This window comes from Siphateles boraxobius, unplaced genomic scaffold (assembly GCF_051911475.1).
Source record: "Siphateles boraxobius isolate OS27281-9 unplaced genomic scaffold, OSU_SipBor_1 53, whole genome shotgun sequence".
In the NCBI taxonomy this organism is placed as follows: domain Eukaryota; kingdom Metazoa; phylum Chordata; class Actinopteri; order Cypriniformes; family Leuciscidae; genus Siphateles; species Siphateles boraxobius.
This window is the reverse complement of record NW_027509175.1, coordinates 8,056,955-8,075,565: the sequence shown is the minus strand read 5'-3', so window position 1 is coordinate 8,075,565 and position 18,611 is coordinate 8,056,955. Positions and strand designations below refer to the sequence as shown.

The 18,611-nt window shown below is 37.7% G+C and overlaps 2 protein-coding genes across 5 annotated transcripts; one reads left to right on the top strand and one right to left on the bottom strand.

Annotated features, from left to right (window-relative positions):
- Positions 1–834: 834 nt before the first annotated feature.
- cacng3a (calcium channel, voltage-dependent, gamma subunit 3a) lies at positions 835–5,624 on the top strand. Of its 2 annotated transcripts, none has more exons than XM_077204936.1 (4): positions 835–1,424; positions 2,713–2,796; positions 3,378–3,518; positions 4,798–5,624. In XM_077204936.1, exons 1-4 carry the CDS (start codon positions 1,214–1,216, stop codon positions 5,550–5,552), a joined length of 1,191 nt encoding a protein of 396 aa, XP_077061051.1. In that variant the 5' UTR covers positions 835–1,213; the 3' UTR covers positions 5,553–5,624. The 2 variants fall into 2 exon arrangements, with proteins under 2 accessions (XP_077061051.1, XP_077061052.1); XM_077204937.1 differs by having other exon boundaries at positions 1,327–1,424; positions 2,594–2,796.
- Positions 5,625–10,258: 4,634 nt separating this feature from the next.
- On the bottom strand, positions 10,259–18,382 carry LOC143714214 (uncharacterized). 3 transcript variants are annotated; one of them, XM_077205286.1, is made up of 11 exons: positions 18,059–18,382; positions 17,366–17,719; positions 14,298–16,550; positions 14,104–14,174; positions 13,555–13,613; positions 12,649–12,806; positions 12,118–12,277; positions 11,722–11,913; positions 11,244–11,465; positions 10,546–10,702; positions 10,259–10,473 (listed from the first exon to the last, which is right to left on the bottom strand). In XM_077205286.1, the coding sequence occupies exons 1-11, from the start codon at positions 18,099–18,101 to the stop codon at positions 10,399–10,401; spliced, it is 3,744 nt and encodes a 1,247-aa protein (XP_077061401.1). In that variant the 5' UTR covers positions 18,102–18,382; the 3' UTR covers positions 10,259–10,398. The 3 variants fall into 3 exon arrangements, with proteins under 3 accessions (XP_077061401.1, XP_077061402.1, XP_077061400.1); XM_077205287.1 differs by having other exon boundaries at positions 18,257–18,319; XM_077205285.1 differs by having other exon boundaries at positions 10,259–10,702; positions 18,059–18,312.
- Between the last annotated feature and the right edge of the window lie 229 nt (positions 18,383–18,611).

Here is an 18,611-nt window from a genome sequence, read left to right as displayed (position 1 = left end):
ACACAAGTATGCTATAGTAATACCATCCCCATGAGAACACAAGTGTATAAATCATACATAATTAATTTTTTTTTTAAATCTAAAAATGCAAAAAGTATTGTGTGCTGGGTTTAGGTGTACAGTGTGAGGGAATAGAATATACAGTTTGTACAGTATAAAAACCATTGCGTCTAGAATGTCCCCATAAAACACAGCAGAAACCCAACGTGTGTGTACACACCATGATACTGAAAAACTGGGACATTTATTACAAAATACAGAGTTAAATATATATATATATTTTTAAATATAGTATCCATGGTTTTAATATATCAGTCAGTCGTTGTAGTAAGTCATCATTGGGACACAAATAGTTTCCTGAGAATAAAAGTATTATATAAAGCCGCGACATTATGAAACATACAGTCAGGCTTAACATTATCGTTCATGTTACATTCAACATGACCATTAGAACTTTTACATAAGCAGAATACTGAATTATAGGTTACAATGTAGCAACTTAATAATGTAGGCCTATACCTGTAAAAAAAAAACCGAAATAAGTTTTTGTTAAAAAAAAACGTTTTTTTTAACTAATTACATTTAAAGTGGTCTAAAAAGAGCAATAAATTAAACGTCAATTAAATATGCGCTAAAATCGTGTTGCTATTTATGCGCAATTAAAAGTCCCACCTCATTTTTACAGTTTTAAAATGATGTTAAGTTAATTTGTTAGCTAGTGCATGTTCTTCTTTAAATTGCACAGATGGTCTTTTACATTGCGTAACTTTGCACTATCGAGCGCAAAGTAAGAGGTGGCGCTTTACATTCACAAGCACGAACAGAGACCCACCAGAAACTCAACCAAAACCACCTCAGCATGTTCCACGGGAAATCGCACAGTTCAGTCATGGGCAAACTTCACTTACCTGAGGGAATACGGAGAAAATCTGACATCACCGCAATGACTTTTGGGAGAAAGTTATTCTTGGAGTTGATTTTTGATGTAGGCCTATAAGGTAAGTTTGGGGCGTCAAAATGAGGATTTACCTTGAAGGAGATCTACCCGAATTATCTCTTTCACTTAACGCGTAAAAGCGCACAGCATGAGGGACGCGTGCCAAAACTTCGCTGACATTTGACAGTTCATTAACACAGATGAATTTCCTTGTGGATAAGCCGGTCGTGGCCCTCACAAGTGTACACTGATGCCAGAGAAACACGTGCGTGCAGGATGAAGGTGTGTAACCGTGGAGTGCAGATGCTCCTCACCACGGCGGGGGCTTTCGCGGCCTTCAGCCTGATGACCATCGCGGTGGGCACCGACTACTGGCTGTACTCGCGTGGAGTCTGCAGAACCAAGAGCGTCAATGACAACGACACGAACCGAAAGAATGAAGAGGTACTTACGCACTCAGGGCTCTGGAGACAGTGCTGCATGGAAGGTACATTATTTTTATACATGCAACTAACCCTAAACCAAACCGAACCCTTATCCTAAGTACATGTAGTTAGTTAATATTACTCAGTACTTAAATGTATAATTAGTGTAACAATTGAAGTGTAACCAATATTCATACTCATATATAAAAGTATCAAAAATCACCTTGCTGCTTCTTTCATTGTACAATAGTTTTACCATGTTTTTTTTACTTGCTCCATGCTAGTATCATGCTAGTCTTTGAAGTGTTTTGGATTACTCATGAATATAGTAAACAATATTCAATATTCTCTATTATATATCTATACCATCTCTCGCTTATTACCCTAACTCTCATTTTACCACATCACTTTTTTTTTGTAGTGTTGGCTATAAATGTATCAAAATTGGAGCCGAAACAAACCCCTTTCCTGTGGGATGATTTATTTATTTAATTATTGATTTAATTATTTTTACTTTCTCTCACAATGCGCCTTCCTCTAGTTTCGACCCATCTCTCACACCCTACTCTCTGACCTATATCAGTTCAACGTCAATTCTTTTAATGGAATGTGTGATGAAGCGTTCACTCTGTTAAAAGGGCATCAAAGTGGCAGCGTTCACTTTACGAGAGTAAATGTGAAAGCTAGTATGAGATGTTTATGATGAGTAGACAGTTATGAAAGATGGTTGGCACAGACCATACACTTTCTCTACAGATGTCAATTATGCACACATCAACAGAAATACAGCTCATTTTTCATATATACAAACATATATATATATATATATATATATATATGTGTGTGTGTGTGTGTGTGTGTGTGTGTGTGTGTGTGTGTGTGTGTGTGTGTGTGGCATATACCTCACTCAATAACATGTACCCCCATGTGGTGATCATTTTGTTGATTTTGTTGTTGCACATAACTAAAAAGAGCAATGGAGGCCCACTTTTTAAATCAATGCCTCTTTAATCAGCTTGGTTCATGATATTTGATATGTGGAATGACACTATAAGAAAAAAAGAAAAAATGTTTTGCCCATTTAAAAGAGAAGTAGAGTGTTTGCCTGCCTGTGTTTTGAGAATGACTAATTAAATGGGAGGATATTGATATTGTTAATGATTTGATAGCATTAGTCCAATCATGTGGAAAATGGCATCGGCCATTAACTGACGCATGTGTGACAGTGAAGGCGTCTGGATGTGTGTGTGTGTGTGTGTGTGTGTGTGTGTGTGTGTGTGTGTGTGTGTGTGTGTGTGTGTGTGTGTGTGTGTGTGTGTGTGTGTGTGTGTGTGTGTGTGTTTCTTACAGGCATGTTTATTGGGGTTTGTAAGAGCATTGATCATTTCTCAGAGGACGCAGAATATGAACAAGATGCTGCGGAATATCTACTACGTGAGTATCTGCAAATGCTTGACATTCAGTTACAGGTCAAACACATGCATTAAAAAACATATGATAAAAATAACACTCTATAGTGCCCAATTAAATACCAGTTACTGGAGTTTTCATCACTGTTAAAAGTGTATAAAATATGAAAATTATGGATTCTGAAGACATTTTTCATATTCACTGTAAAAAAAACTGCAATGTATGAAGGAGATCCCATATTGAGTCATTATGATTTTACATTAGTGAGAAAAATTATAGCAACATTTGAATTTCAGTTCAATTATTGTTACACGTTGCATTTAGTTACTGTTGTAACTATAAAATATGCATAACTACATGCAACTAACCCTAAGCCAAACCTAATCCTAACATGTAGATAATTAATATTACACATGTAATGCATAATTACACTGTAACATGGACACCTTAAATAAAGTGTAACTCACAACAAATACTGACTTTAGATCAGAGACAGTAATGTACTTGTGTGTGAAAAGAAATAATATGTCAAAAATATTTAATAGAACAATCAGTTACGTATACAATTTTTGTTGTGTGTGCGTGTGTGTGTGTGTGTGTGGCAGGTGCTGTGCGTGCCTCTAGTCTTTTCCCTATAATGAGTGTGGGACTGCTGTTCATTGGGGGAGTGTGTGTTGCCGCCAGCGAGTTCTACAAGAGCCGACACAACGTCATCCTGTGTGCAGGCATCTTTTTTGTTTCAGCTGGTATGTCCATGCACATATATTGACTTTTACATAGTTCTTTAAATGGGTATGCACCATAGATGTTATTTTCAAATACATCTAAATATGAATATTTCTGTATGTGGCAAACACAGGGTGATCCACTCCAATAGCAGCCCATTGAAAGGTTAAGATTTTGCAATACTTTTTAGCCTTTGACCAGTAGGTGGCACTGTAACCAAATTTATGGCAATGACATGGAAGCTAATTTGTGCCACATGCTACACAAAATATCATGTTTTGGTAAATCATAACAGACCCTTAGCAAAGACCTGCCCCCTTGGTTACTGTTGGTATGTCTGAAAAGCCGTGGCGTGTATCATGTTCTCACCAGTGAAAACTATATCGCGGAGCAAAGAGGACCCTGACAACGCGTCGACAGACAAGACAGAGTTACTTTTGGTATGAAACAAAGTCAATTTTTTTAATTTTTGATAAATTTCAAACGATAAATACCATTTTGTGGCTCTTTGTGTCGTGACTGATTGCTGTATCGCCTCAGTTCAAGCAGCACATGACCCGATAATCTCTTCCTACTAGTTATAGCACGAAATAAACATGAATGAACATCAGAAGTTATGTTGTTGCAACTGCAGAAAGAAGTCAATACACACCATTTTTCAAGTTAATGTTAACCGACTTTAACCTACTAACTCTCCAGTCTGGTTTGTTTGTTGGACAAAATGGCAGATTCACAGATATGATTGGTGAGATCACACCTGTCAATCAGACTCCTGGAGGAGGGTGAATTATGACAGAAAAGTCATAATAATGGCGTAAAGAGTAGAAATTATTAGATGAAAAGTCAAACATGACAAAAGGTAAAAAATTATGACAACGGTCATTGACAAAACCACTTATGACAAAAAGTTTAAATAATGATAAAATGTGAAGTGGTCATAAAAAATTGATGTCAACTATAACTTTACTATTCATTTCATAATAATGACTTATTTTTCCCACAATTTTGACTTTTATCTCATAGTTTCTACTCTTTATGTCATAGCCTAGTTATGATTTACCGAGGCATGATTTGATTTTGGGTCCCCCTCTGTTTTGTGGATATCAGGTTCAGTAGGCTGGCCCCTCTATGATAAGGACCGCTTTAATCATCCTAAAATGAAAACTTACGGAAATTTAGCTTACTTCTAGGCACATTTTTTTTAAACAAATATGTCCCCAATTATAACTTGGTTTGAAAAAGTTCAACGACGTGGATTGCAGAAAAAGAAGGACAACTGATCGCATGTATTTCTTTCAGGTCTCAGCAACATCATTGGCATTATCGTGTACATCTCATCCAACGCTGGCGACCCCAACCAGAGCGAATCCAAGCGCAGTCACTGGTACGGCTGGAGCTTCTACTGCGGCGCTCTTTCCTTCATCATAGCAGAGACTGTGGGCGTCCTGACCGTGCACCTGTTCATCGATACGCACCGTGTGTTGCGAGCGCGTTCGCATCGCACACTCCAAACCAGCACGCATTCCCTGCAGCGTCGCCGCTCGACCAGCTACCGTTCCCGCTACCGCTGGAGGCAGGGTCATAACCGCTCGTCTGACTCCCGGTCTCGCGAACCCTCCCCAGCCCGACAAGGGAACGACCTCGGGCTGTACGCCCTGGGACGCGGGCTTGCACCCACAGCTACTCACGCGCTCGCGCACAACTCCCTCAGCACTGGCCATGGTTTTGCACATTTTCACAACTCGGTCATTACTAATAACAACTTTGCAAATCGTCAGAACTCCGTGAAGTCGGAAAGAGGGCTTTCGCACATACCGAACTCGCTGAGCACCAAAGGGTTTGTGTTAGCAAATGCACACGGACAAAATTCAGTTAAGCCGGAAAATGGAGTCATGCTGTCGCAGAACTATAAGCTCAACTCGGTAAATCCAAGTAAAAGCCCAGTGCACGCGCAAAATTCTGGGAATGACATTGCACACATGCAAAATGCTGTAAAAGAGCCCTCGTGTGTGTCTCAAAGTGGCCCTGCGACGAGAAGAACAACTCCAGTGTGAAATGAAATGCTGCTGCTATTTGAAAAGCTATATGAAAGATCTGAGTGAAGATTAGCTATTCCATTCACTGAATATGCGCATATTATTTGCTATTAGCTTTATGTACTAAATTAAGGTGGCAATTAATTGGTGCTGTTTATTGACCTTCTGCTGTCTTTATGCAGAAGTGAATCCTACCGTACCCTGTCCTTGGATGTTTTTTCGGATGCAATACTCACAATGGCCACATGAGCAGCAAAGTGCATCTGTCATGTCAAAAATAGACACTCAGTATAATATTAAGGTAAATTAGTAGCAAAACTCTAGAGCACGTAGATGTGAATTTGAGGACTTGTACAATAAATATTCGTTCTTGCACGCGAACATTTACACTCACAGCTCCGATGTGAAAACCTGTAAAATAAAAATGTGAACTTGAACGCTGAGATTTGCACTTGCAGACAATAGTCACAAACCTGTATTCTGAATTTGAAGCTGCAGACAAGCAGTCACAAATGTGTAAAATGCCATTCACAAATATACAACGACAGACACAAACTTGTAATACAAATTTTCACTTCTTCCAACATTCAAATTCGCAGTACAGCCTCAAATTGGCATTTGCAACTTCTCAAATCTGTCACTGCAAGTTCAAATTTCGCGCCTTGACTTTTGCTACTCTTTTCGCGATATACTAGGTGCAAAACTAACTTGTGCACTTGCAACTCAGTGGCGGCGAGAGAGGAAGGGGGGGGACTTCTGTTATTTGTGAAGATGTCACTAAACCCGTTTGTGATGGACCGTTATTAAAAGTAATAAATGATATTATCAAACTCAGTTAACAACACCATACTAATTAAGCATAGCCTTGTAGGCTAACGAAAAGCCAATGAGCCCAGAATATGACGAAAGAAAGCAAATATGTGTTAAGTGCAAATAAACCTGCTGCCTGCAGTTTTATTAATAATAACAAATTTTGTGTTTTTTTTTTATATAACTGTTGGTCCATTAAGCCTCATGAAGCGTTTTCTTTGTTTTCTATGGGAGGGAAATGCTTAACGTACTATTAAACGCGTGCAAATTACTTTTCTATGCTTTATTAGTAGGCATGGTGTTTCCTGAGTTTGACCTTTTCAAACCATTGTCTTTAATGCATTGTGCTCATATTCTGTGTTGATCTGCTTTTCTGCACATAGCCTGCATTATTAGTATGGTGTTGTTTACTGAGTTTGATAATATTATTTATTTCTTTTAATATCAGTCTAATGCATTAAGCCATGTTAGCATTTCAGATCTTAATTTTTTTTAATGCAACATTAAATATACAAAAGATTTGTACATGCATAGCCTATACACCTCACAACAACACCTTTAGCGTTTCAGATCATATTCAGATCGTCTCCGAGAAGCGGGTTTCGTGATATCATCACATATAACAGAAGTCCCATTTTATTGGCTAGGCGCCAACCAATAAAACGGCTCCTTTGAACACCCCCACTCCCGCCCCCTTCCTCTCTCGCCGCCACTGAGTTGCAAGTGCACACGTTAGTTTTGAATCTAAAAAATCGCGAAAAGATTAGCAAAAGTCAAGGCGCGAAATTTGAAATTGCAGTGACAGATTTGAGAAGTTGCAAGTGCCTACTTGAGGTTGTAGGCCTACTGCGAGCGTGAATGTAACAGGGTTCCCGCGGATCCTTAAAAAGTCTTAAATTAGATTTTTAAAATTTAAGGCCATAAAAAGTCTTATAAAGTCTTATTTTTACTTATGAAATGTCTTAAATTTTAGATGACACTTCGACTTAGACATATCTAAATGTTTTCCAAATTAAAACTATCTAATTAGCGTAGTATTATTTTTTATTATTCTATCTTTGTGGATTTGCTTGTTCACGTGACAATTCGCATCACATTCGCGGCCGGCAGAATAACGTCTGTCTCCTGCACGCGAGAGAGGAGAGAAGAAGTAAGTTGGCAAATGTCAGTTCAGTAGTAAGGTCATTCTTTGTGCGTAGGTTGTGCGATGTGTATTGTCTACTATGATATTGTAATCATTGTTTTAACGATGTACGAGGCACTGTGAGCTGACATCGCATTTGTCTCTCGTGCTTTCACTGCGTGATGTGTCAGTGCAGTTATAGGTAGGCCTATGTCCCCAAATTAGTTTTTTTCTTATATTTATATTATGTTCTTATATTAGAATATCACATCAGTAAGAGTACCGTTTTCCCGTGCACAAGTGTGATATTTTGTTATACAATAGTTAAATTAAAAATAAATTAACATTGTGAGTTACTTTTTAGACACCATATTGACAATATTATTTGTTTTCCCTTTATTTCGCTGACGAGAATTTCAAAATGAAACCGTAGCAGAGTCTAATGCAACAGACACCGATGATTTATTGACTGAAATCCACGTTTTAAACGAGTCATTTTAACGATTCAATGAACAATCACTTGTTTCTTTCCCGAATGAATCAGCCGTTTGAACAAATCGGTTGAATGAATGAATGACTCCCTCAACTCGCTTACGGTATTAAGACAGTGACTTGCTGCCGCCTACTGGCGTTTTTAGTTTCATATTTAAAGTACCCTTTAATTAAAACGTTAAAATTAGAAATCATTTCATATTTAAATATTGAATATGGATTTTTTTTAAAACTATCTCATAGCTTGATTTATGCAATTGTAAATGGAGTGTAAATATTAATGCCTCTTCTGATGCCACTTCTGTGTCACCTCTGCACTGCAAAGATGGATTTTGATTGAATTATTTAATTTGACTGGTAACGGTGGTACTGTATAATTATTGTGTAATTAAGTATTATTGTATAAATAAGTATAATTACTGTATAATTTAATTTGAATAATTTGAATGTTAGTATTTGACATAAAAGGTGATGCAGAACTCTAAATAAGTTTAGAAAAAATGTCCATATATAGGTGAAAATGCCCCTGGAGATCAATTTAAGGTGGCAAATATTGCACGTTAATTAATCATTTCTGTCACTGCTGTGAACTGACCACTGCATAGAATATGAAAAATATGAATATCTTCGTGAGTCTGCTGTCAACAACAGGCCTAAACCAGCCATTGCACCAGCACAAAAACACAATCAGTAAAATATCATCTAATTATTATCAACAAAACGTTTGTATAACGTATGTATAAAAATATTGCACACCCCTAATGTACGGTCTTAATTTTGATTTCTTCAAGTCTTAAAAAGGTCTTAAAAAGCCTTAAATTTGACTTTAAAAAGTGTGCAGGAACCCTGTGTAAGAATACGTGCAAATATATGTTAGGCTACAAGTTAGTGTCTGTCATTGTATTTTTGTGAATGGTATTTTACAAATTTTTGACTGCTTGTCTGCAGCTTCAAATTCAGAATACAGGTTTGTGACTATTGTCTGCGAGTGTAAATCTTAGCATTCAAGTTCAGATTTTTATTTTACAAGTTTTCACAATGAAGCTGTGAGTGTACATTTTAGCGTACAAGTACGAATATTTATTGTACAAGTTGTCAAATTCACATCTACGTGTTCTCGAGTTTTGCTACGAATTTACCTTCATAGTATTAGTTCATGCACCATTTCTAGATCCGTATGAATCGTAAAATCAATCCAGTAAAAACATAATGCATGACTCAAGTCAGTGCTCAGACATCTGCAAATTCCAGCCATAGGTAAAACTTAATGTTATGATGTTTTAAATCATAAAACACAAACTAGAACTTTCAAGCTGATAATGTATGCTAGTAATTGATTACTGTTCAAAATGTTATTACCCTCAAAAGAGAAATTCTCATTGCAGTACAGTAGCAAATTGCATTCGGTCTTTGGTGTACATTTTATGTGAGTCTATTGGATTGGGTGATTTAACAGACAATTTTATAAAAATTAACTGACAACACAATTGATAGGACAGATGGCCTGGAGCAACAGGGTTTAAGTGGATTGATTTTAGACTCAATGATGACAGAACAGGATGGTGACATTTGTGCCTGGCCTGGGTCACACATGACTATGACTGAACCTTGAACCCATGTTTTTGCATATTAGCTAATCGGAAAACGTAGAAGCTTCTCACTAACTCAGTCATTTGACATGTACGGGTTCTCTAACTCCAGGGTAGTTGTCACACATTGGAAGGCAGAGTGGAAGTGTGCAAAATTCTCACAAACAAATGTTTGTTTAAAGATTTTATCCTTTTAATATGAAAAAAGTACCATATTTTATTTCAATTAGCACTTACAAAAAGTTCATGTACACTACCTCTCAAAAATGTGGAGTTGGTGGGATTAAAATAATTCTCTAATGCTCAACAAGGCTGCATTTATTTTATCAATAATACAGTAAAAACAGTTATATTGTGAAATATTAGTACAATTTAAAAGTTTTCTGTTTTCTGTTGTGATACATTTAAGCTGTAATTTATTCATGTGATGCAAAGCTGAATTTTCAGCATCATTATTCCAGTCTTCAGTGTCATGTGATCCTTCAGAAGTCATTCTAATATGCTGATTTGCTGCTTAAGAAACATTTATTATTTTCAATGAGAAAAACAACTGCTTAATTTTTGTGTGGAAACTGTGATTCATTATAAAGTTCAAAAGAACAATTTAATGTGTCCTTGATACATAAAAGTATGAAAAAACCTTACTGGCCTCAACGGAAGTGTACATTTTGCAGCGTACACTGGAAGCAGATCAAATTTTAAAAAGTCTGTTTTTTTTTGTTAAAAGAGATTTTATTAAGATGGATCAATATGGTACAACAATGGTGTTCCTTACACAGATAAAATATTCTCACACAGAAGAAATATTCTCAAACTTGGCCAGAAGTTGTACTGTTTTTCTGAATCTCCATTAAGCTGTCCAGCTCTTCTCTAAATCGACAAGTTCCATTCCTTCACAGTAAGAGCGAGGACGAGACGCTTTCACCTGGGTAATCAGCACAGTTTTGTGACATTCAATTACAACAATATAGATATAGAGTCTGTATTTGTGTCTTACCGTAGTTGTATTCCTGGAGAGCTGCTGCAGTAAAGGGAATGGCGTCCATTGAATGGGCTCGATCGGCCAGCTACACACCGACAGGTCACTAGCCTTCCCAGAATCCATCACACCATCCGCCAAGCTGCAGTTGCTGAGATCCCAACCATACTGAGAACTGTAAGCCCAAACATACATAGAATAATCAAGTAAACAACTTACTCTATTTATGTAATATGGTACTTTGGAAGATTCACTACTGATCAAATATATCAGGTGGGGGGTATTTTCAACAAATATTGTTGAAAGAAATTAATCGTTTTATTCAGCAAGGCGCATTAAATTGATCAAAAGTGACAGTTGAGACATGTATAATGTGACAAAAGATTCCTATTTCAAATAAATGCTGTTCTTTTAAATTTTCCATTCATCGAAGAATCCTGGAAAGAATGTATTGTGGTTTCCACAAAAATATTAGGCACTAAATATTAAATATTCTTAAGAACTAAATATTAAATTGATTTCAGAAGTATCATGTGACACTGTAATGTGAGTAATGATGCTGAAAACTCAACTTTGCATCACAGGAATAAACTACATGCAGCCTTGGTGAGTATAGGATTTTTTTTTTTTTAAACAATAAAAATCTTACCAGCCCCAAATTTCTGAGCAGTAGTGTACATTGTTTATACAATAATATGCAAATACTCTTATGGTACCCATGAGGATATATGGTGTTGAGGTGTGTTCCACTTCCGTGGTATGTGGATACCACAGAAAGAGTGTCATCGTGGTAACAGCAGGTACGATCAAGTGCTCTCAGATGTAGTATTTCATCTGAGCGGGTGAAGGCAGGGTTATCCAACGAGTCCTCAGATCCTGGCCAGGACCTTCCCCAAAAACGAGCCGAAAGCTCATCAAAGTGATTGAATCTGCGATAACTGTATCCACACGGACAGAAGTATTTACTTAAAGACAAGTTTATTTAAAATTCATATTTAAGAGTGTCTGTGTGTGTTCACTTGACCCCATCACACACCCCTGTGTCACTTTCAGTGGTGCTATCTCAACCTACAGTATGGTTGTTTTAACTAGCCAATGATTTCCTACAAACAATTTCCAATAACAAAACCAGACTACAACAGATGACTTTATGGGAGTGTGCGTGTGTTTTTAAAATGATTGCACGTGTGATACCTGCTGCGTGTTTGTTCCACTTTGGCTTGCATAAGCTTGCTTTTAAAACGGCGCACTGCGAGATAAGACAGAAGAGCCACGACTGTAGTGATAGCGACCAGTACCCCAAAACACACGCCCACCAAACGCGGTCGGGTCATGTGGAGGTCACAGCGCTGCCCCATAAACCAGTAGTCCTCCCCAACAGGACACCTGCAGAAAGACAGTTTAGTCAAACCTGCAGGACACTTCAGCAGCAAGTATTTTTAATTAGTTCTCCGAGAAAGGTGCATTTAAAAGCTATATGTATCCATATACATATAAATAAATGGGAAGATCTTGACCTGCAATGAGGACCAGATTTTATGCCGCAAGTCAAACTACACTGTATGTACTGTAACTGTACATGTAACTTACTGGCAGATAGGCTGTTGCCCGAGGCGATGGACACAGATGCCCTGATGTTTACAGTATTCAGAGTGGCACACAGATGTACATGTGGTATTACTCCTCGAAGAAACACACTGGAACCCAGATGGACATTCAAACAACCATTCACAAACATCTGTCTGCAAACCTGAGAAAGAAAGAAACAAAGAAAAAAAACATTAAACGGGAGGGGAAATTATTTTCCAATGCTTTTGCATTCTCTTGACAAAGTATTGCATTCCTCAGTGAAACTTTGCAGAAAAAATAGGAGGTGGAAGGAACAAAATATATTTCAGTGATTTTGAGAGCAAACGCAAAGCTTTTTAGGGTGACACAAATGTTATGCAAGAGAACGCAAATGTTTTACGAGCAAATGCAAAAAGCATTCAAAATATTTTTTTCTTCTATCTCATATTTTTTTAAACACCATGCTCCCATAGGGTCTCCTTAGGGTACAAATAAATGATAGAGGTATTAAAAAAAAGGTAACTGGTTAAGGTCTAGTTGTTCAACACTCACCTCCCACAGTCATATTTTTCAATCTAACTCCTCCCACAAATATTCCTTTCTTCGGTAGTGGTTTTAACCCCGCCTCCTGTAATAGAGACTCCACCCTTCCCAGCCAGGAGAGCGCTTCCACTGTTTGGAATTGAACTACTGTTTGCAGAACTGGACCGCTGATGAAAACACCCATGACAGAATCAATCAAAAGCACTTAATTAACAAATCATCAACCACCTAGATATTTTAGATCAGGTTTTTACAATCTTTTTGTCTGCTGAACCACTGTGACTTAAATTAAGTACTCCCTGAGATTTTAAACCTAAAATAGGTATTATATTTATTGTTTAACAAATTATGTTTAATACTATTATATTTTACATATCCTAATAATACAATGTATATTAAATAATGCATTCTGTTTTATAACAAAAAATATGGTTTTATTTAGCATCATTTTGCATTGGCATTTCTATCACAATCCCATGAACACTTTGCAGTTTAATTATGATCCTATAGGGGTTAAATATATTTAGGGTACGTTTACACGACAACAATGTACTTCAAATGGAAAAGCATTTCCTTTTCCTGACACCATTGTCAAAACGATCCCTTTTCACAAGGACCCGCGAAAACGACTAAAACCGCTGTGTTATTCATGCCTGGCCAGTAGTTGGCGATGTCACTTTGTAAAGAAACACTGCGCACCTTAAGACTGAACATGTAATACGCATCGCTGACATTGCTGTTTTCACAAATTCATGTTTTTGTAGTTTACATCAACAACTTCTTCTCAAAGACTCAATGAATGAAACGTTTAATCAATAATTACAGTCAAATCTAGTCACTCAGCTAACTCACAGTGACTGCAATGCACATCTCTAAACAGATGAACTGCAATTACAGCCCAGTAAAGCTTTTTACCTGTGCCAGGTCACATGTTGATTCTTAAATCCAGAAAGTCTCTGAAGAAATGTCTCCACCTGCAGGAGTGGATGATTACCAAACAATGCCAATCAAATGACTTCAACCATCCTCTGACATGAATGTTCATCCCGTTCAAAAGTTTGTGGTTAAGACATTTTTATAAAAATTCAGAAAAAAATGCATTAATTTGATCAAAACGGACAGTTTCAAAACCATCTATATTTCAATACTCATAAATTCATAAATTTAACTTTCTATTCCTCAAATAATCCTGAAAAAAATGTACCAAGGTTTCCACAAAAATATAAAGCACAACTGTTTTCAACATGAGCACCAAATCAGCAGATTAGAATGATTTCTGAAGGATCATGTAACACTGCAGTCATAAAACATAACATAAAACAGTTTGTTTAAATGGTAATAATACTTCTCAATATTACTGTTTTTACTGTATTTTTGATCAAATAAATGCAGCCTTCTTTAAAAAAATTAATAATACCAAACTTTTGAAAAGTAGTGTATATAAAGTAATTCAAATGGTTTCACCTCAAGCAGTCTCAGACTAGGGACATAATCCCCTTCCAGGATGATTTGTAAGAGTACTTGAAATGTTTTCTCTGAAAAACAGAACAACAAATGTTTTTCGTTAAAACAAAAAAGATCCCTTTTCACTCAGAAATTTGGAAAAGTGATAAACTAGGAGTCTTGGAGGATGTAAAATTGACAGAAATGTTACTCACCCTTGATGATTGCTGGCTGGTCCTCCACTATGAAATAATGCCGTCCGTGTGGCCACTTCCTGTCAAAGCTGGATGCAGTAGAAATGATCTGAGATGTTTGGGTGACTGCTTGAGTAGATACTGAGTGTGCCTTTGTTTGAATAAGATAAGAGCTTGTGGTCATATTTTGGGGAGGTCTGAGGTCAGCGCTGGGTTGAGGCACTGGAATATGCGTATGGACCCGGGAGGAAGTCGTTTCTGTGGATGTGGCATGTGGATTCATCTGCAGTGTAGTTATCGAAGGTGGGTGAATTTCCGAGGTCTGACTGGTTTCCCAATGTGTAGTAGTCGTACTAACAGGTAGGCTTGTCTGAAAGACAGGATCAGTTGTACTGACCTGAGAGATATAGGGAGCTCTGATGTCAGATGACGAAGTACTCAATGACATGTTAGTGTGGGCAGTTAAGTCATTAGTGTTTTTTGTTGATCCATTATGAGTGTCATTAAATGACGATAATCCAAGTGTTGTCTGCGAACTTGTCGCACTAGTCTGAGTAGGACTCCCACCTACTGTTGGACCACTACTCGTCTTGTTGATATCAGTTGCATCAGAAAATCCCACATTGCTCTGTGTGTTTTCAGAAGATGGAGTTGTAAACGTGTATAAAGGGAATTCTGTATGCATACTTGATTTTGTGTTGGTATTCTGGACTTGTGATGGGGACACTTCAGGTTCCTCTACATCTGTGTGGTTCTCAAATCTCAAATATGTAGTGCTATCTTCAAACATGAGGTCAGATGTCACGTTAGGACTAATCTGAGGACTTGCAGAACTCGACAAAGAGATTAATGGAGGGTTGGTAATGGGGATTTCTTGTTCTCCTCGTACTGTAGATGGTAAATACGAGGTGCATGCACGACTAAGACAATCACTTCCGGATGGTGACTGACCCTCGTCCTCTTCTGGTGTACTAGGACTATTAGTAGGAGTCAGGTTTGGAGGGATGGTAGTTGGAAAAGTGGTGAAGGCACTGATTTCGTTATTGTTGTGTGCTGTCAGGTCAGACGTTGATGCAGATGCGGAACTGGTTTCTTGGGTGCTTGTATTGTGCTGACTTTGGATGGTGTGTGAGATGCGAGTGGTTGATGCTTCCGAATAAGTTAAAGTTGGAGTTGCAAGTGTGTTTCGTGAAGTATCCATGAACTCTCTTGAGGTTGTTGGCTCATTCTCAGTGGTAAGATTCATTGTCGGCTCACTTATTCCACTTGGAGATGTGGAGTAACCTGAGTATTCAGTTCTGTCACTATCAGAAAATGCTAATGGGTTGGTTTGATTAACGTTTGGAAACTTTGATACTGTAGCAGGCGTACTACGAGTGAGTACGGAATCATCGTAGATTGTTTGATTTTGATTAGTTGACCTTGGAGAGCGATCTGTCCTGTCCATTTCCGATGCTATAGGCTGGTCGTCATCTGTGACTGTGTTCGAACTCCAAAAAGTTGCATGAAATTGACTCGTTCCGACGTTCTCTGATATTGTAAACGCATCCTTTTTTGGGACCGTCACTGTTGTAGCTTTAGCCTTGTTAACTGTGTCACTAAGGAATTCTTTATGTTTAGAAGTTGTGTCCAATGGCTGAATGTTTCGTGGACTTGCTATAATAAAGCTGGAAGTCGGAAACATTGAACTTGGATGACCTCTTTTAGCCATTTTGGACTGAATTGTGGTAAATGCATGAGTATATGTATGCTGTGAGTGTGAACTTCCTCTATCCAATTCAGTGTGTGCAACATCAGTGGTGGCTAAAAGTGCACTTGTTTTTGTCGCAACATCAGTTGCCTGTGTGGCTGTAGTTTGGACAGACAGCAATGGTGATTGTATTTCAGTGGGAGCCAAAGAAGGTTCATGGGACGACACGATGAGCGTGTTCATGTGTGTGTCAAGGGCAGGGTTGGTGTGCGTATCAAAATAAGAATGTGTGCCAGCGAGTGTGAGGTCGGAGATCCAGGGTCCAGCCGTTTCCTGTCCATTGTTGGTGATTTCCTGCGGAAAGAGGGGTCTGTGCTTATCGGCCAGGTCAGACACACCTCCGCCCTGCCGTATATTCTCGCCCCTGAGAGTGTGTGTTTTGGGGGCTGCATTGCTGCTCACTGGAATGTCTGGGGTGTAGGTTACATCATTTGAGCCACTCGGAGAGGGAGACACTGGGTCAGCGTCAAAGTGGGTGTAAGGAATCAAAGCAAGAGTGTGACTGACCTCTGACGTGTTCCATCCTGAGAAATAAAACACACAGAGATGAATGGAAACAGGAATTATGAGATTTTTTAAGACAAGATTCTAACAATAAGGGAAATAAACATACAACGACCTACTCACTAGGTATTTTTCATACTTTTCACATACACTACTGTCACATGATCCTTCAGAAATTATTCTAATGCTGATCGGTGCTCAAGAAATGTTACTTATTATATTATCAATGTTGAAAACAGTTGTGCTGCATAATATTTTTGTGAAAACAATGACAATTTTCGGAATTCTTTGATGTTACTGTCACTTTTGATCAATGAATGCATCCTTGCTGAATACAAGTATTAATTTCTCTAAAAAAAAATTTATCTTGCTGACCCCAAACTTTTGAACAATAGTGTAAATAACTATTTTAATAAGAAAATATTTTACTCTGATATTGTATTGATGAACCCTGACAAAATACATCAGCATATAAGAAACTTGTCACTTTTCTGATGTGTTTACAAGATTAGATGTGTACAAAAAGTAACATGGTCCTTCCATAGTTTTTTGGACATACCATGGTACCCCTTACCAAGAAGTTACTGTAACATGTCCTTACAAAAAAGTACTGTTGCAGTATAATGGTATAGTGATGGTAATACTATGGTACTTTTAAATTTACCATGGAATTCATGTACTATGGTATTAACATGGCAATATATGGTACTTCCTAGAATAACATGGTACAGGTACAAACTTTTGATATTTGGAATTGGCATGATATGTGTTTAAAAAACATATTTAACCTAAAAACATAATCATACTGGCATGTAAGTGACTTCATTACACTTACTCAGATGTAATGTGGCAAATGGTTTGTCAGTCCTTCTCAAGCTCCATTCAATAATGGTTCTCCCAGTGCCAGAAAATAACGCCCTCTCCTCTTTTTCATAAATCAGTGTATCCCCATTTCCAAAATGAATCCCAATAGCACCTTTCCCAACAGAAATGACATCTATCCAAACAGTTTGGTTTTTATGTGCATCAATAATCCAAGTGCAGGAAACGTCCAACAGTTTTTCTGTGCTTTCGTTGGTTATTCTGTTAAATAAAAGGCTGTCTGGGTGTAAAGAGTACTGGATTGAGCCGCTCCTCTCTCCAGGAATTTTACCGCCACAGTCTTGCCTCAAGTTTAACAACGTGTTACCTACAGAGAAACATCATTATCATCATCATCTTCAATAATTCAGCATTACATGTTTTTATTTAAAAGTTAGGCCATGAATTTCAGTACCATATTTCTAAGTCAGAGTATTACTCTTACATGCTCTTACACTCTAACATACTAGCACTATTGATGATTCAGTAGGCTACTATAGTGAATTTGAAGGTTATGGTACATTTTTTGTAGGGATATTATAGCCTATAGCCTATAAAAGTTTTTTAAAAGAATTTAAAATATTGCTAATCATTTTAAACATAAGTTAGGCTAAATATGTCTACCATTTAAATGTCTCTTCGTCTATTAATGAAATGATCTTCTTACCTGGAGCGAAAATAAATAACAAAACATTGACAAAACGAAACATTTTGCGAGCCAAAACATTCCAGGAAGGAATCCGTCCCCACAGTTAATTCCATAAATAATATTTTGCTGTTCTAAAATATGACGTAGACAATACCTAAACAAGTCGAAAAGTATGTGTAACGTGGATGAATAGCAGTTTTCAATCTTTAAAAAGACCTTTATAGAAGAGTCAAGTTCATCCTTCAGTCCGCCGCAGAAACTTGAATAGAACTGACTGCAGCTCGCTTTTAATGAAGCGCGTGCGTGCGTCTCTGTGACCGCGCGCCGCGAGCTCGCAAATGCAGGGTGTTGAAAACGGCGTCGTGCAAACATATGATTACGATTAGGTATCTTTTTAAGGGAAAATGGGACGGAAGCGGTTAAAAGTTAAGGGGACAGAAAGAGGAGATTTCTAGATTAGGTTAATGACCCAGGTTGTGTATGTTTGTGTGAGAGAAAACAGAGAGAGTGTTTGTTTTCGCTCCCCTGACGAGCTTGTGCTGTCAATTCAAACTTAAAAAATAGATTAACA

Excerpts from the sequence above, each read along its gene's own strand:
- cacng3a (XM_077204936.1), top strand. The coding sequence starts at position 1,214 with ATGAAGGTGTGTAACCGTGGAGTGCAGATGCTCCTCACCACGGCGGGG. Across the intron at positions 1,425-2,712 it reads GAGACAGTGCTGCATGGAAG|GCATGTTTATTGGGGTTTGT; the intron begins GTACATTATTTT and ends TGTTTCTTACAG. Across the intron at positions 3,519-4,797 it reads CATCTTTTTTGTTTCAGCTG|GTCTCAGCAACATCATTGGC; the intron begins GTATGTCCATGC and ends TATTTCTTTCAG.
- LOC143714214 (XM_077205285.1), bottom strand. The coding sequence starts at position 18,101 with ATGTTTCGTTTTGTCAATGTTTTGTTATTTATTTTCGCTCCAG. Across the intron at positions 12,807-13,554 it reads CAACATGTGACCTGGCACAG|CGGTCCAGTTCTGCAAACAG; the intron begins GTAAAAAGCTTT and ends TGTTTTCATCAG. Across the intron at positions 12,278-12,648 it reads GAAAAATATGACTGTGGGAG|GTTTGCAGACAGATGTTTGT; the intron begins GTGAGTGTTGAA and ends TTTCTTTCTCAG.